At 48.5% G+C, this 17134-nt stretch overlaps 1 protein-coding gene across 5 annotated transcripts in view; it reads right to left on the bottom strand.

Moving 5' to 3' along the window:
- Window positions 1–17134, bottom strand: part of SPAG17 (sperm associated antigen 17) — a 720739-nt gene that overhangs the window by 277530 nt on the left and 426075 nt on the right. For all 5 annotated transcript variants that reach the window (XM_069203004.1, XM_069203006.1, XM_069203008.1 and 2 more), the window contains 3 exons: window positions 10836–11005; window positions 8724–8907; window positions 7665–7888 (listed from right to left, as the gene is read on the bottom strand). In XM_069203004.1, the coding sequence (XP_069059105.1) occupies window positions 7665–7888; window positions 8724–8907; window positions 10836–11005 (578 nt within the window). The remainder of the gene's footprint in view (window positions 1–7664; window positions 7889–8723; window positions 8908–10835; window positions 11006–17134) is intronic.

The raw sequence follows: 17134 nt of genomic DNA, 5'->3' as shown, positions 1-17134 counted from the left end.
TCACAGGACCATTGGGCCACTTGGACTCGGGCCGTGGGCGTCAGGTGCAGAGGTTCCTCAGGGCAGAGTTCTTTTTCTTTTAAAGTTGGTTTCTTCTTGAACAGATCCGCTGTTCTTGGGAGATCTTGATCTTTACCAAAGGCAGGCATTCCTCCCAAAGCTTTGGAGGTCGCTGGGCTGCAGGACAGGTCATCTTTTGGCACAGGATCATCGAGGGCTGCAGACAAGTCAGTCGGTGTCTGCAGTCTTCTCTGCTGATGTGACTCTGTAGTGTCCAGCTCTTCTTAGGTCATCTGAAATCTCAGTTATAGTGTTTAGGGGTGCCACCTAAATACTGAATTTAGGGGTGTTACAGGAAGTGCCGGTGGTAGCCAATGGGCTACTCACCTTTAGGGTGACTACACACATTTTATGACCACTTCCGTTGGGAAGTGGGCATAACCCTAACTCTAGTGGCCCTACATTCCTTCGAAACAAGATGGAGGAATTTAAAAGTTAGTGTCCACTTCTGCTTGTTCACTTTAGGGGTGAGTCTGGCATGAAGTGGGCACACCTTCTAATCTGCTTAATTTTTTGCCAGTCCTGCTGCCAAAAGTGGAGTCAGGAACTGGGGGTCGGCCTTCTCTACCATTTGGAGAGGCTTGGGTCGCATTACAAAGGCGGCAAGGCCTTTGAAGCCCCCCCCCCCCCGGAATGTCCATCCTGCCTGGACGAGTTGTTAGCACCTCTGCCCAGAGCAGGCCTTTGTTCCGAGCCTTCAAGGGCGTTGGCTCTCACCTCAGGGGCCACAGCTCTGTCTAAGGTGGCTACACTGGTTTGGACCAGACAGTGTCCATGCTAGGAGTTGGTAGCTTTTCACGGGGCACCCCTAAGGTACACTGAAGAGGACTCCGGAACACCAAAACCTGATGCTGGACAGCACCACTGCACCCGTGCCCCCTAGCCCGAGCTGAAGTGGGACAACAGTGCCAGCATGATCCCCAGACTCTTCAGAGACAAAGTCCATCATGGGTTTCCCCACTGCGACTTTCACACTGATACCTGTGCAGGCTCCCCATCAACCGCTACAGCCTCAGGTGACTGCAACCCAACATTCCACTTCACCTCTGCACCGGGATGAGGTAAAGAGGACCACTGGTGTCTCTGCATCCCCCAGGCTTGTGAGACTTGAGCCCACTTGTTGGTACACCTAGACTGGTCCCCCAGCCCACGCCTGCAGCCTGTTTCTGTGGGCCCCCTCCACCGTGACAGCCACTGGTGACGGACACCGGACAGTCCAAGAACTCTCGGTACCAGCAGGCGCTGTGTAGAGGGAAGAAGCCCTGGACCTTCCCCGTTCCCACGGGAGTGACCCTCACCATCTGGCATGAAACACTTCATTCACTGGGTTGGAAAAACACGATCACACTGGCCACCCCCGCTGTGGGACACTGCATGCTTGGGCACTTTGGGCACACACCTGGGCTTTCACAACTGGGACACTATTGGAATAGAGAAGGTGGGAGACCTGTGGAGGAATGGCTCAGTCCTTTCTTTCTTGGATCTTCAAGTAGAATACCAGCTGGCACCCACAGAAACATACTGATACTTATAAATCAAACACGCACTGGACAGGGCGCTTCCGAGGGGGTTGGACCCACCTGAGTCCTCCCCGCTCATAGAGCGATTACTTACCGACTATATGCCCAAGAAGGCCATCTCTCTCGTGTACCTGAAACTCATCAATAACCCCCCTGATGCATTCGGAACCTTGAGGAGTCAGTGGGAGCGAGCCCTGGGGGGTGGATGATGAAGAGTAGCAGGAGGCTCTCGCTTCCCTGAGGATGGTTGCTGTGCGCTCTAGATTCCGCCTAGTCCAATTGAAAATCCTTCACAGAAGTTACTACGCCTGCACGACATTGGCAAAGATGGGTAAAGTAGAAACACCCCTTTGCTCCCGGAATTGCAGTCAGGGAGGGACCTTCTACCATAATGTATGGAGCTGCCCAGTCATACAAAGTTACTGGGAAGCAGTAATGTTATGCCTAAATACTGTGTGTGGGAAGGCCGTTGAGCTTATCCCCCGTGTTGCCTGTTGAACATCTGGGGTGAAGTGGACATCGCCCGCCTGGACCGGGTATGGATGACTCTGGGACTGATTGTAGCGAAACGTAACATTGCCCGTGTGTGGAAGGTGAGTCACCCACCGGCACTGGTGATCTGGAAACAAGAACTTGACTGGTGCATGCTGGCGGAACTAGTGGTCTATGCGAGTAGAGGATGTCCAAGGAAATGGACTGGGGTCTGGGGAAAGTGGAATGCCTACAGAGGGGGTTTGTGCTCTCCGTCCAGCCCCTTCAGAGTGGATGGATACAGTCAGATATAACGGTATCACTATGTAATGCTTTGATTGTGCCGGGGTAGGGAGGGAGGGAATGGGCCTCAAGGATCTCCCTGAGGGAAGTAGCGTGGCTAAACTACATCCTAATATTGTCTATTGCTGCTGCAATGTTTTTGGTTGTTGTTCACATGCAATAAAGAGAATAAAAAATAAAAAAAGAACACTCTGCACCTGGACGGCCTGGACCGAGGAGAGGAGGACCACTGGTGTCCCTACATCCCCGAGCATCGCAAGACCTGAGCTCACCTGGTGTCTCACCCTGACTGGACTCGAGTCCTAATAGCACCCTCCTTTCAACCGCACTGATCCCCATTGACTGACATTGGGCAACTGATGCCGTACTACACCTCTGCACCTGGCCGCCTCAGTGCTGCCCGGTGTGACATGTTGATGTTCCCTTGACCCTTGCCCAATATTCTTCTTAAGTCCAGGAGAGTGGTCCCGTAAGTTGCTGTACTACACCTGTTTGCTGTATTTGTTTTTCCTCCATAGGATAACATTGCAGTTTTCAAGAGTTGCACTAAGCGTCGACTTATCTAAACTGCAAAGGTTTTTCATGCAAAAGTTACTTACCTGATTGTATTGGTTCTGGTGCCAAAATATATATAAGGTACTTGTTATTTTTGTAAATTGGTGTGGATCTCTTTCTTGAGTCGTGTGTCTCATTTGTTGACCGTGTGTGTATTTGCAGATGGCTCACACTCCTCTCTGATAAGCCTAAGGCCGCTCGACCACACTACCCCCTAAAAGAGCACCCTGGGATTGCGAGAGCAAGCCCCTGTCCACTAGCAAGGGAGCCCCTGGGCTCTGCACACTATACCTCATGTTGGTATGCATGACAAAGAGCCAGCTTCCGACACATGGACAATGTTATTCAATGGAAGGTGCTTTCAAGCACAAGCTGGCGACTTCGGAACACCAGTGGCAGGACCTGTTAAGGTGAAAGGATTGAAGAAAGAGTAGCACCAAATCTCAGTATTTCAGGTGGAATACTTCACAGGAATTCCCCCTGGCTCACCTCAACGTGGAAATATCGGTTTGCTTGTGCTGTAGATATGTTATTGTTCTGCTACTGGTGGTGGAATGAGGAAAGTGTATCAGCACACCTGCCACAAAACCATTCAGTACCTAATGAACTGTCCATGGATCCCAGACCAAACCTGGCAAGCAAAAGCAGTCTATTCTAGAGGTGCAGCAACAATGCCCAGCGTCCCTGCATCTCTTCCAGAGGAGCAATGTCCAGTGTAGCTCCATCTCTTCCAGAGGAGCAATGTCCAGTGTCCCTGCATCTCTTCCAGAGGAGCGAGAACAATGTCCAGTGTCCCTGCATCTCTCCTAGAGGAGCGAGAACAATGTCCAGTGTCCCTGCATCTCTTCCAGAGGAACAACGTCCAGCATCCCTGCATCTCTTCCAGAGGAGCAATGTCCAGTATTCATGCATCTCTTCCAGAGGAGCAATGTCCAGTGTCCCTGCATCTCTTCCAGAGGAACAATGTCCAGTGTCCCTGCATCTCTTCCAGAGGAACAACGTCCAGCATCCCTGCATCTCTTCCAGAGGAGCAATGTCCAGTATCCATGCATCTCCTCCAGAGGAGCAATGTCCAGTGTCCCTACATCTCTTCCAGAGGAGCAATGACCAGTGTCCCTGCATCTCTGCCAGAGGAGCAATGTCCAGTGTATCTCCATCTCTTCCAGAGGAACAATGTCCAAAGTCCCTAAATCCCTTCCTCCAGATGGGCAGGAACAATGTCCAGTGTCCCTGCATCTCTTCCAGAGGGGCAGGAGCAATGTCCAGTGTCCCTGCATCTTTTCCAGAGGAGCAGAAACAATGTCCATTGTCCCTGCATCACTTTCAGAGGGGCAGTAGCAATGTCCAGTGTCCCTGCATCTTTTCCAGAGAAGCAGGAACAATGTCCATTATCCTTGCAACTCTCCTAGAGGGGCGAGAGCAATGTCCAGTGTCCCTGCATCTCTCCCAGAGGAGCAGGGACAATGTCCAAGGTCCCTGCATCTCTTCCAGAGGAGGAGCAGGAACAATGTCCAGTGTCTCTGCATCTCTTACAGAAGAGCAGGGACAATGTCCAGTGTCCCTGCATCTCTTCCAGAGGAACAATGTCCAGTTTTCCTGCATCTCTCCTAGAGAAGCAAGAACAATGTCAAGTATCCCTGCATCTCTTCCAGAGAGGCAGGAACAATGTCCATTGTCCCTGCATCTCTTCTAGAGGGGCAGGAAGAATGTCCAGTGTCCCTGCATCTCTTCTAGAGGAACAGGGACAATGTTCAGTGTTCCTGCAGCTCTCCTAGAGGTAGAGGAACAATGTCTGCTGACAAGGGGCATAGTTCGGTGGAGTATTACTACCCACAGGTCATGCTCATAGGTGCAACCTATGAGCTAGCACACTTCAATGCCCATTCATATTGGATGGCCACAAAGTTGAGAGCCTGTTAAAAAAAAATAATAATAATAAATAAATCTGCTCGTGGTCCACTTCCTTTACGAGGTGTCCACAGCCTGTTGGTTCAAGCATACATATCTCTGGAACACCTCTGTGTAGCAAGTTGTGTTAAATGATTTCAGTTTCATTGTGACCTCCAGATACTTCTCCAAATACCCTGGCTGGGGAGGGGGGTAGCTGAAGTTATCCTCAAGATGAACACAGGCTCACCGCTGCATGGATGGTCAGTCAGGAATGAGGTAGGTTCAACCTCAGACAACAGCCCCAATGGTGATGAGCGAGTCTTGACCACCAGGAGGAGCAGTCCAACAGTGGCTTCCACGGGTCCTTTCAGTCAGCTAGGGGCTACCCCTCTCTGGCGGGCGGTGCTTCCTTCTGAAATATGCATCCCATCATCTTGTCTACAGGCAGAAAGCTCTCGTTGTCACTCAGGTGGATCACAGCAACAGATGCCTCAGGATCTTTGCCCCAGCTATCTCGAAGAGGGAAAGTAACCAGCATGGTTTTATCGCTGGATCATAATCACTTCTACTTAGACTTCTGTGCAGCTGCTCCTCAGGTGTTGAGAGATCCAGGAACATTCACAGGAAGAACAGTTTTGCGGCAGAAGGAAAAGGAATGCAAACATGCAGGCTCTCAGGTCTGCATGGACCCGGGACCCCTTACACAGAGCCGGCCACCACGGAAAGCTGTAGAGGTGTGGAATCCGATGGACTTGTGCACATAACCAGTAATACTCACAGAATTTAAACTCACCTACAGTCATGCAGACACATGTTCAGGCATCCTCCATACATATACCAGACATGATGGAAGCAAGGAACCCCAGATATAGGAAACTGAATAGACTTTTTACATGAGTTAGGCCAGGAGGCAATTCAAACACAGGGACACAGGTGAAAAGGCCCAGCTCCTCACTGTAACTTATCTGCCACCACCGTTTCTCTCTAACAGCTTGGACAGAGAGGGCAGTACCCACTTCCTGAAGGAGGGGTTCACATTGGGTTCCCCCCAGCACACAGCCTAACTGTGGTGCCTTGTACCAATGGACTGAAGTAAGCCACCCCCTCTGGCCACAGTCACACCCCAGACACATTAGTAACAGAAGTAGCCAGTATCAGTGGTGCAGAGGACAGTAAATGGGTGACAGCAGCTCCCACAGCAAAGCATCCCACAAGGACTGGTCATTGGCATCGGACACTGTGCTGACGTAGATGCTGCACATCCAGGTCCAGAATTAGAATAAGAAGTCTGAACCTGGCGATCTATTCCTGAAGATCCCATTAATCAAATACTGACGCACAACCACTGAAGGCAATAACTCCAATTATTAGCAATCTGCACTACCCAAAACCACATACTCCACAAACCCATCCCCAACACTACCTCACAACTTGTGTAGGATGTCTGTATAATCTCTGCTGAATTCAGACTCTCACCTGATGAAGCTGCTCAAAGGCAGCATGATGATGCAACAAAAAACACCAAAAATAGTTCAATAAATAAATCTGACCAGGATCGCTTTCTCTAGGCCTTTTCCTTTGACTCTTGATCGCATCTGGATTATGGTCCCCACTAGAGTTCACCAGTCTTCTCCACTGACTGCACATCTTTTATAAGGTCCAGCCCTCATGCTAGGCTCTAAAGTTCCCATTGAGACACATCTCCACCATTCACTGTGGGTCTTTGAAGTTCCTGTCTTCCTTCTAGGCTGAAGGTCTAAGAGGGAGGAATGCCTCATCCTTCCACCGTGGGACTCTCTTCAAGTTCCTCCCCCACTCTGGACATGGTGCCACAAAGAATTACCTTCTAAACTGCTATACAGGCAAATATTAAACTTCTTATACAAAAAAGAAGTGGCACGTCCACCCGAAGCAATCTCCTGGATGCTGCAGTCAAAGCGATGACCAATAACCAGTCTGAAACCCACACATAAGAAGAGTAGACCCTTCTGTTGTACGATGCAAACAAAATCTCAAAGGCCACACATTTTGGAGATTGAGTAACAGATATAAAAGTGTGAACGTTACCAGCAGACATGTTCCTCTAACAGGGATTGAATATGTAAAGGACCTCACCTATGAAACTACCAAAGAAGACTTTATTTATCTCTCAGTGAATCAGGAGCAATGAAAAAGGCGATGCCTGCATCCTTTCACAATGGATTTCAATGAAGCTCCTGATCGGCAATGAAGAACGCAACAGCACCAATTCCAACTTGGGAGCACCTGTGCTTCATGTCAAAAGAACAGCTCAACCAGAGTACCTTGAGTAACTGGAGCAGTTGTCAACAACTGCAGGGATAGGTGCTGCCTGCCCAGTCCCTTTTCTGTCCATGCAAAGAAAAGTGTGTTGATACAAGATGCAATCTTCATAAATGCATCTTCTACAAGTCGTTTGTTTCTAACAGTAATTCTGAAAAATGTTCATGCTTTCACACTAGAAGGCAACTCCCCTGGTTCGGGCACCACTCTTTTCAGTGACCCCAAAATCCCCACTTGTGTGTCCTCTGTGACACCATCAAATGTACAGAGTCTTCACGGTAAAATGCTTGCAGCCTAAGGGCCTCATTTAGAGTTTGACGGATGGGGTGGCTCCTTCACAAATGTGATTGATATCCCATCCGTCGGATTAAGATTCCATTATATCCTATGGGAGTCGTAATTTGGCGGAAAGGCTATCCACCACATGTGTGACAGAGTAACCCGTACACCAAACTCTAAACCAGGCCCTTAGTCTGATTGGAAGTGTTTTTGAGACATACTTGTTAGCTGACATGCCCTGCTCATGAAAGCCCAAGTGATCGCTTTATGGCGAGACAAACCTACCGTTCCATTCACTGGGTCAGTTGACTTGAACCATAACACCGGTGGCAGATCAAGCTTCTCGGTGCCGCGTGTCCCCACTTTCACTCCTGAAGGGCTGGTGGTGATCCAAGTGCCAGGCTGGACCTCAGGCAGGCCCACGACTGGTAGTTGCTGTTGTGGTACCAGCGGCTCTGGTACATCAGGCCTCAGCGGTGGGACTGGGTTAGTCTTGTAGCTCACTTTTCCTGCAGAAGATCAGTTGAGAGAAAGAAAGGCAACAAGATGGTCAGTATGAAGAGGGTATGCAGGAGACGTGCTCAGAGTTCTTTGTCCTTCACTTTAAAGATGAAGTCACAATTTAGGCACTGACACCCTCTGGCTTTACGATGAATACTAACACTGTCCTACAGCTGAATACATACCAATTACTCAGAGCATCAAACTGGTTAGGTTTTTAAAGAGTCCAAGCATTATACTGATGAAATGAATATAGTTATAGAATGATTCAAGGCGTACAGGACTTAATCAATTGAATATTCATGTTGGATAAATAGGAAACCCTCAGGACCTTAGTTGGATGCATCTGTATTTGGATACTAACAAAACCAAAAAGGGCAAATGTAGTTTGCAGCGCAGCCCCTGCACATCTCCTAAGACGTCAACAGCCTTCCACTTAAACGCTATCCAAAGACGAGAGTGTAGTTCAAACGTAGAGTCATGAAGCCTTCGTTAGAAGACCAAAAAGACCTACATAGTGTGGGATAGTGTTTGTGCGCAGCTGTGTACTAGTCTGGTGGCGTATGCATGCAAGTGTGTATGTGGCTTGCGTAGTGGGAATCTGAGATTTAATCAAACACTGAATGATAGTTGTACTCAGATCTTTAGAGTGAAGGAATTATGTGGGACACAGTATTGCGACAAAGGAGGGGAAGAGTCTTTACAGTAAATGGAGAGTGGGGACCATGGACCACAAAACAGGCTCCCAGGCTGCACCCAAGGTCCACAGATGACAGCAACACAAACGGGGAGTTGAGACAAGATTCGAGTCTGGGGCTTGCACCTTCACCATGGCCATTTCACCTTTCCTTGGGGGTGTCTCAGGTGGGTTATCAGACTGCTGCTGTTCGCTGGTGTCTGGAGGCAGGGAGACCATGTCCTGCGAGAGGCCATCGGGAGTTCCTGGCACTGGTGGTGGGTTCTGGCCCTGAGGACAGACTGGTCCAGAATCAGGGCTACTGCTCACGGAACCATCAGCAAAGAGAACCTAAAACAGAAGAAGCAATGTTGGAGTCTACAGAACTAAAGAGATGGGCAACATACTACTCAGCAACATGGTCCAGTGAAAAGTACTGTTTGCGGGGTAACCGCTCATGTGATGCTCACTGTAGGTGACCCACTAAAGCCAACAGTGACCCTTGACAATTGGCATCAAGTCACTAGAATCAAAGGTATGGAACTGACATCACATGCCCTTTGATCTCTGATGATATCACAGGAAACAACATCTTTTTATATAATGAAAATCTCTCAAAAACCTGGAGTGCTCCACATCCATGGGGCAGTTGGCAGAGAATCTAAAATAGTTTACGTCACTTGAGGTTTCATAGATTTGGATTACGTATGTGTTACAATTACATGACCTTCGACCCTGATGATTTCACAGATGTGTCATCTTTCACTTTTGAGGACAATAAAATGACAAGATGTGAGAAGAACATCCTACGATAAGGGGAAAAATTAAAATCTAGCCATAAAATTAACCACAGAATTATGGTTGCATCAGTAACTACCACTCACAGCACCTACAGCTCTCCACATAGCCCGAGCATCTTAGTGTAAGCAGAATAGCATCCCTGACCACCTCTTGGTGCATAGCATCTCATGCACCAAGGCATAGCAGAGGTGAGCGCTTCACCAGCCAGGAACTGGCTGATTCTAACTTACCTTTCCTCTCTTCTCTCATCACTCCTAACCTTTTACCAGAACCTTTGTTCCTGTCCCTGGGGGTGGACTCCGTCTTACTACCCGCATCGAAACTGGAAGCCTTCAGTGTAGAGGAGGGGCTTTACTGCTGCGATCTCACCACGCCTGGTGCCTTCAAGTGTCTGATGCTGAACACCTTACTACAGTGGACATTGTATGAAGTAACTGAAGTGGTAGAAAGAACCAGTAATGCGTTAGCATCCTCACATGTGCCTCTGCGCTCTTAGTACGGGTTTAGCAGTGGGTGTACTCCCAGTGATGGCACTGCAAGCCTAGTGCAGATTATTGCTACTACTAAGAGGAAGCCAGTAGGTGATCTTTCAAGGAGACAAAAAGACACTGATGCAACAAATACTCACTCTCAGTTTAAGGTTATCAGGCCCAACTCACCGATATGTGTGTACAGATGTGCACTTACGTGTGCAAATGGGCTGACCTGTGAGTGCAAATTGACTTTTAAAGTCAGAAAACATGAGTTCCACTTGTAAAGGGATTTGCACACATGTGAGAGCATCACAATATGGTGAAGTGTTACACACGAGTAAACTGTGTTCTAGGGAGGATACAGATGGGGGGATTCTAAAATGTTTCTGCACATTACAAAGTTAGGCCTTTGTGGTATTTGCAAACCTACCCTGAAAAGTCACACTCAGCAGTTGAAGGACTTTCTGTTTTTCGGGATAGCAATAGAAAGACACTGCACCACAAATGAGAGGAGTGTTAGGTATGGTGTATATACTGAGCATCATATGTTATTAATGACCATCAATGGTATTAAGCATTGTTTCCTCGGGGCAGTTACACCGTACTGTGGTAATAACATGGAAAGTGACCGTTGCGCTGTAGAAATAAATGTGCAAATCTGTGTTTATTGGAAGACTTGATCCAAACAATGACTTTCTGAGCTATATTTAGTGTCACTGGTGTGGCACAAATATACAAAAGTGCGGCCACACCTGCACAAGGCCTGAGCCCTACGACCACCTGCAGGTGCTGCGAAGCCGCAGTAATGGCAGAGTGTGCGCTATACTGGTGTTAATTAACAACAGGAGGATAAAAACTCATCATTATTATTCGAAGCTGCCCATTTACATCCACCACTGCTGTGTGCCTGGGTCAGACATATCTAGACTGAGCTGCCATTAACCCATCAGCTGCCTTCAGCTCGAGGCCCTATAAGCACAGGACAGTGACCCTCAGTGCCAGTACCTGCGTGGACCCATCCGTCATGTGCTTGACCACCGCCCCCTGGCTTGAGATGACCCTTGACAGTTCTTGGACGGGTGGTGGGGTCACTGGTCTGTAGCGCTGTGACATCATCACCCTCGTGGGGTAGGTCTGTCGCACCAGGAGCTTGTCCACATCTTCAGACTTCACAACTGAAAGAGAAATCACACTTACAACACAGGGAACATGCCAGACAAACAGAAGCAACTTGTTTAAAGACCCAGGTGCCTGTGTGTCAAGGAACAGGGGGCAATCCCCTTCTTTCTGCCACTGTGGACATTCAACAAGAAGAGACGTCTCTTCTGGTGACAAACCAGCCGAGAGCACATGAAGGGTGCTTCCCTGGCTATGATGAACAAGTTACTTACCTTCGGTAACGCATTTTCTGATAGAGACTATATCTAGCAGCAGATTCCTTACCTTTGAATTTCCCAGAGTAGATCCGGAAACTTTTGTATGAGCAGTACCGAGCAGTACCCCTGTGCACCATTGGTTGGCTTCATGTGGCTACGCGTGGTGTTGTTAGCATTGTTAGTGCCGAACGTAATGTGTCTTCCAGTGACAGACCAGCCGAGAGCACGTGAAGGGTGCAGGGATCTCTCTTAATCTATCAGTGACTGAAACCCTGACACAGTGGAGCTGAAAGAAGGACAACTTCTCTCACTGAGGCACCGCAGCCAATAGGAGGCTTCCCTGGGTGAGCTGGTGATGTTCTGTTTACATCACAGGATGGTCTGTAACATCAGTTCTGATCCAGTGTTAAAGGAACAGGCACACAATGGCCACCCTGTGCCTCAGATTCCATCACAGGCTCCGTGCTGCTCAGGCTACACCGGGGGCTCTCTCATACCAACCACAGAAGCAAGGGGGTCATGATGAAGCTCTGGGGTGTCACGAGAAGGGGTACTCAAGCACTACACCTTCTACCCATCTATAATCCTACTTCTGTGGTAGTTCGAACAGAGGCAGAGGCAGAGGAGCCCCATGGTCAGCACTAGACAGATCGGCTTCATCCCCAAAAAACTTCAACCAAACCCAAGGAGATGGAGGACCAATAAATCCTAACATGACTATCTACAACACAGGGAGAGAAGACAACACACAGGAGCCACACTGATGGTGTGTACAAGACCTGGAGAACTAAAGATCCAGGAACAAGACACTACTACTGGAGGAGCCCTGCATATAGGAAGAACCTGGGGACTGGTGGTGTCTACAAGACTAGGAGGACCAATGCTCCAGCTACAAGACACTACTACTGGAAGAGTCCTGCAGATAGGAAGAACCTGGTGACTGATGAGGTCTACAAGACTTGGAGAATCAGTGCTTCAGGTACAAGATACTACTATGGAAGAGCCCTGCAGAAAGGAAGAACCTGGGGACTGGTGGAAGGTGACCAAAACTGGGTGAACCAGTGCTCCAGTTACACGCTACTACTACTGGAAGAGCCCTGTGGATAGGAAGAACCATGGGGACTGGTGGTGTTTACAAGACCTGGAGAATCAGTGCTCCAGCTACAAGACACTACTACTGGTAGAAACTTGCAGATACCAAGAACCTGGGGACCGGTGGTGTTTACAAGACCTGGAGAGCCAGAGCTCCAGCAACAAGACCCTACTACTGGAAGAGCCCTGTGGATAGGAAGAACCTGGAGACTTATGATGTCTACAAGACCTGGAGAACCAGTGCTCCAGCTACAAGAAACTACCAGTGGAAGAGTCCTTCGCTTAGGAAGAACCTGGGACTGGTGGTATCTACAAGACCTGAAGAACCAGTGCTCCAGCTACAAGCCACTACTACTGGAAGGCCCTATGGATAGGAAGACCCTGAGGACTGGTGGTGTCTACAAGACCTGGAGAACCAGTGATCCAGCTACAAGACACTATTACTGGAAGAGCCCTGCATTTAGGAAGAACCTGAGGACTGGTGATGTCTAGAAGACCTGGAGAACCAGTGTTCCAGCTACAAGACACTACTACTGGAAGAGTTCTGATGAGAGGAAGAACCTGGTGACTGATGAGTTCTACAAGACGTGAAGAACCAGTGCTACAGCTACAAGACACGACTACCGGAAGAGCCCTGCGGATTGGAAGAACCATAAAACTGGTGGTGTCTACAAGACCTGGAGAACCAGAGCTCCAGCTATAAGACACCAACTACTGGAAGAGCCCTCTGGATAGGAAGAACCTGGGACTCGTGATATTCTTCAAGACCTGCAGGATCATTGCTCCAGCTACAAGATATTACTTCTGGGGGAGCCCTGTGGATAGGAAGAACCTGGAGACTGGTGGTGTCCACAAGACCTGGAGAATCAGTGCTCCAGCCACAAGACACTACTACTGGAAGAGCCCTGCGGATAGGAAAAACCTGGGACTGCTGGTGTCTACAAGACCCAGAGAACCGGAGCTCCAGCTACAAGACACTACTACTGGAAAAACCCTGTGGATAGGAAGAACTTGGGGACTGGTGGTGTTTACAATACCTGGAGAATCAGTGCTCCAGCTACAAGACAATACTACTGGTAGAGACTTGCAGATAGCAAGAACCTGGGACTGGTGGTGTCTACATGACCTGGAGAGCCAGAGCTCCAGCTACAAGACACTACTACTGGAAGAGCGCTGTGGATAGGAAAAACCTGAGGCTGGTAGTGTTTACAAGACCTGGAAAACCAGTGCTCCAGCTACAAGACACTACTACTGGAAGAGACCTGCGGATAGGAAGAACCTGGGACTCTTGATGTCTACAAGTCCTGGAGGACCAGTGCTCCAGCTACAATACACTACTACTGGAAGAGCCCTGCGGATAGGAAAACCCTGGGACTGGTGGTGTCTACCAGACCTGTAAAACCAGTGCTCCAGCTACAACAAACTACTAGTGGAAGAGTCCTGCAGTTAGGAAGAACTTGAGACAGGTGGTGTGTACATGACCTGGAGAACCAGTTCTCCATCTACAATACACTACTACTGGAAGAGCGCTGTGGATAGGAAGAACTTGAGGATTGGTGGTGTCTACAAGACCTGGAGAAACACTGCTCCAGCTACAAGACACTACTACTGGAAGAGCCCTGCAGATAGGAAGAACCTGGGGACTAGTGATGTCTACAAGACCCGAAGGGCCAGTGCTACAGCTACAAGACACGACTACTGGAAAAGCCCTGCAGATAAGAAGAGCCTGGGGACTGATGGTGTCTACAAGACCTGGAGAACCAGTGCTCCAGCAACAAGACATTAATACTGGAAGAGGCCTGGGGACAGGAAGAACCTGAGGACTGCCGGTATCTACAAGAACTGGAGAACCAGTGCTCCTGCTACAGGACACTATTACTGGAAGAGCCCTGTGGATAGAAAGAACCTGGAGACTGATGATGTCTACAAGACCTGGAGAACGAGTGCTCAAGATACAAGAAACAACTACTGGAAGAGTCCTGCGGTTAAGGAGAACCTGGGACTGGTGGTGTCTACAAAACCTGAAGATAGGAAGAACCTGTTGACTGATGAGGTCTAGAAGACCCGAAGAACCAGTGCTGCAGCTGCAAGCCACTACTACTGGAAGAGCCCTGCGGATAGGAAGAGCCTGTGGACTGGTGATGTCTACAAGACCTGGAGAACCAGTGCTCCTGCTACAAGACACTACTACTGGAAGAGCCCTGAGGATAGGAAGAACCAGAGGACTGGTGATGTCTACAAAACCTGGAGAACCAGTGCTCTAGCTTCAATACACTACTACTGGAAGATCCCTGCAAATATGGAGAACCTAGGCACTCCTGGAAGGGGAACAAGAGTTCCACAACCAGTGCTACTGCTACAAGACAGTAATACTGGAAGAGCCCTGCATACAGGAAACACCCAGGGATTGGTGGAGTGCACAACACCTGGAGAACCACTGCTCCAGCTACAAGACACTGCTACTGGAAGAGCCCTGCAGATAGGAAGAACGTAGGGACTGGTGATGTGTACCAGACCTGGAGAACCAGTGCACCAGCTGTAAGAAACTACTAATGGAAAAGCCCAGTGGTTAGGAAGAACCTGGGACCAGTGTGGTCTACAAGACCTGTGGAATCAGTGCTCCAGCCACAAGCCACTACTACTGGAAGAGCTCTGCGGACAGGAAAAACCTGAGGATTGGTGGTGTGCACAACACCTGGAGAACCAGTGCTCCAGCTACAAGAAACTACTACTGGAATAGCGCTGTGGATAGGAAGAACGTAGGGATTAGTGATGTCTGCAAGACCTGGAGAACCAATGCTCCAGCTACAAGGAACTATTAGTGGAAGAGCCCTGTGGTTAGGAAGAACCTGGGACTGGTGGTGTCTACAAGACCTGGAGAACTAGTGCTCCAGCTACAAGACACTACTACTGGAAGAGCCCTCCGGATAGGAAGAACCTTGAGACTGATGATGTCTACAACACATGGAGAACCAGTGCTCCAGGTACAAGAAACTACTACTGGAATAGCGCTGTGGATAGGAAGAACGTAGGGATTAGTGATGTCTGCAAGACCTGGAGAACCAGTGCTCCAGGTACAAGAAACTACTAGTGGAAGAGTCCTGTGGTTAGGAAGAACCTGGGACTAGTGGTGTCTACAAAACCTGGAGAACCAGTGCTCCAGCTACAAGCCAGGATTACTGGAGGAGTCCTGCATATAGGAAGAACCTGGGGACTAGTGATGTCTACAAGACCTGGTGAACCAGTTCTCCAGCTACAAGACACTAATACTGGAAGAGCCCTGCAGATGGGAACAGCCTGGGGACTGGTGGAAGATGAACAAGACCTGGAGAACCAATGCTACAGCTACAAGACACTACTACTGGAAGAGCCCTGCATGTAGGAAGAACCTGAAGACTGGTGGAAGGTGAACAAGACCTGGAGAACCAGTGCTCCTGCTACAAGACACTGCTACTGGAAGAGCCCTGCGGACAGGAAGAACCTGGGACTGCTGGAAGGAGAAGACACCTGAGAACTTTGACACAGCAGACGGTGGTGGATGTTGACAAGGTTTACTTTACCATCCACTCAGCTGTGATCATCGTTAGGAGTGTGCGCTCTACACTCCATTGCAGTTTACCACCACAGCTCCTTGCTATTTTATTGAATTCCTGTGATTGTCACCTTTATAGAAGCAATGCTAGTGAGCGTTACTTCAGTGTCCGAGAATGGAGTAATACTTACAGCCTTCTACTATTCTTTTGGCACTAGGGATCCATCTGTAAGTGGCCATCTCCTTAGTCCCTAATACCATCAGCAGCGACAAATTACGGCAGCTATCTATTATGTAAGCACTCTGATAATAGCCTCTCAGATTATGCCAGGGCTACTACTATAATAGGGCTTGAATACTTGCGGTTTCAATCCCCACTATAGCAATTTCCTTATTTTTCCACCTTTCTGCAGATCTGCATACTGGGGCTGGAGGAAGCAGTAAGCAATAGTTCTAGGGCTGGAATGCCATTAAGTCTGCAAACCTACTAACTTGCATGTTTTAAGGATTTTCACGTCTCTTCTCTAATCTTTTCCCATAGTGATAAAGGTTGGAAATGTACTCCTGACAATTGCAGAAGTAGAAGTTGTTCCTGGGTTGGGAAAAAAAAGTGGTTGGAGGGAAAGTGAACTTGTAAACGCTCAATAGATTTTCACATGAGCAAATCTACACATTCATATTTGCTTATGCTAAAATACAGTTCACAAATATTTTCTAGGAGTACGATTTCCTGGTCTACTTCTGTAAGTTCTTGTGCATTCATGAATTCCCCTAATTCAAAGACATATACCATGGGTGCACTTTTGTAACTTTCTTTAAGAACTGGGTCCCTAATTAGGTCTGGAGTTAACAAAGACATTTAGTTTTCATTGACCTTCTATTTCTCTCTCTATCGGCTGGCTTTACTGTGCATGATCACATTCTGCTCTTCCACAAGGAGCATATTGGCACACAAAGTAGTTTTGTTCAGTGCCAGGAACCACAGTGGCGTAACAAAACTGGAGGGAGGCCCCCTACAAAGAACATGGAGGTCCACACCTCCATACTATCTCAGGGCAGGTGTTGTGCTGAGGGGGCCCTTTGGAGGGGGGCTGCCGGGCCTTTGTCATGCCACTGGTGGCAATGTTTGCTTTTTGAGACCAAAATTTGTTTTTGTTTTTGTCAGTGTTTGTTACAATGGGGAGGGTCTGGCAGCTCCCATGACAAAGTGTTACAAAAGCCATGTCAAAACAAGCCACGCATTGACAAAACAAAAAGACTCACAAAACATATCGGATCGGTTGGCTTTGCCAGTGCTTGTTTAT

This window comes from Pleurodeles waltl, chromosome 8 (assembly GCF_031143425.1).
Source record: "Pleurodeles waltl isolate 20211129_DDA chromosome 8, aPleWal1.hap1.20221129, whole genome shotgun sequence".
Taxonomy (NCBI): domain Eukaryota; kingdom Metazoa; phylum Chordata; class Amphibia; order Caudata; family Salamandridae; genus Pleurodeles; species Pleurodeles waltl.
This window is presented reverse-complemented; position numbering and strand designations above follow the sequence as displayed.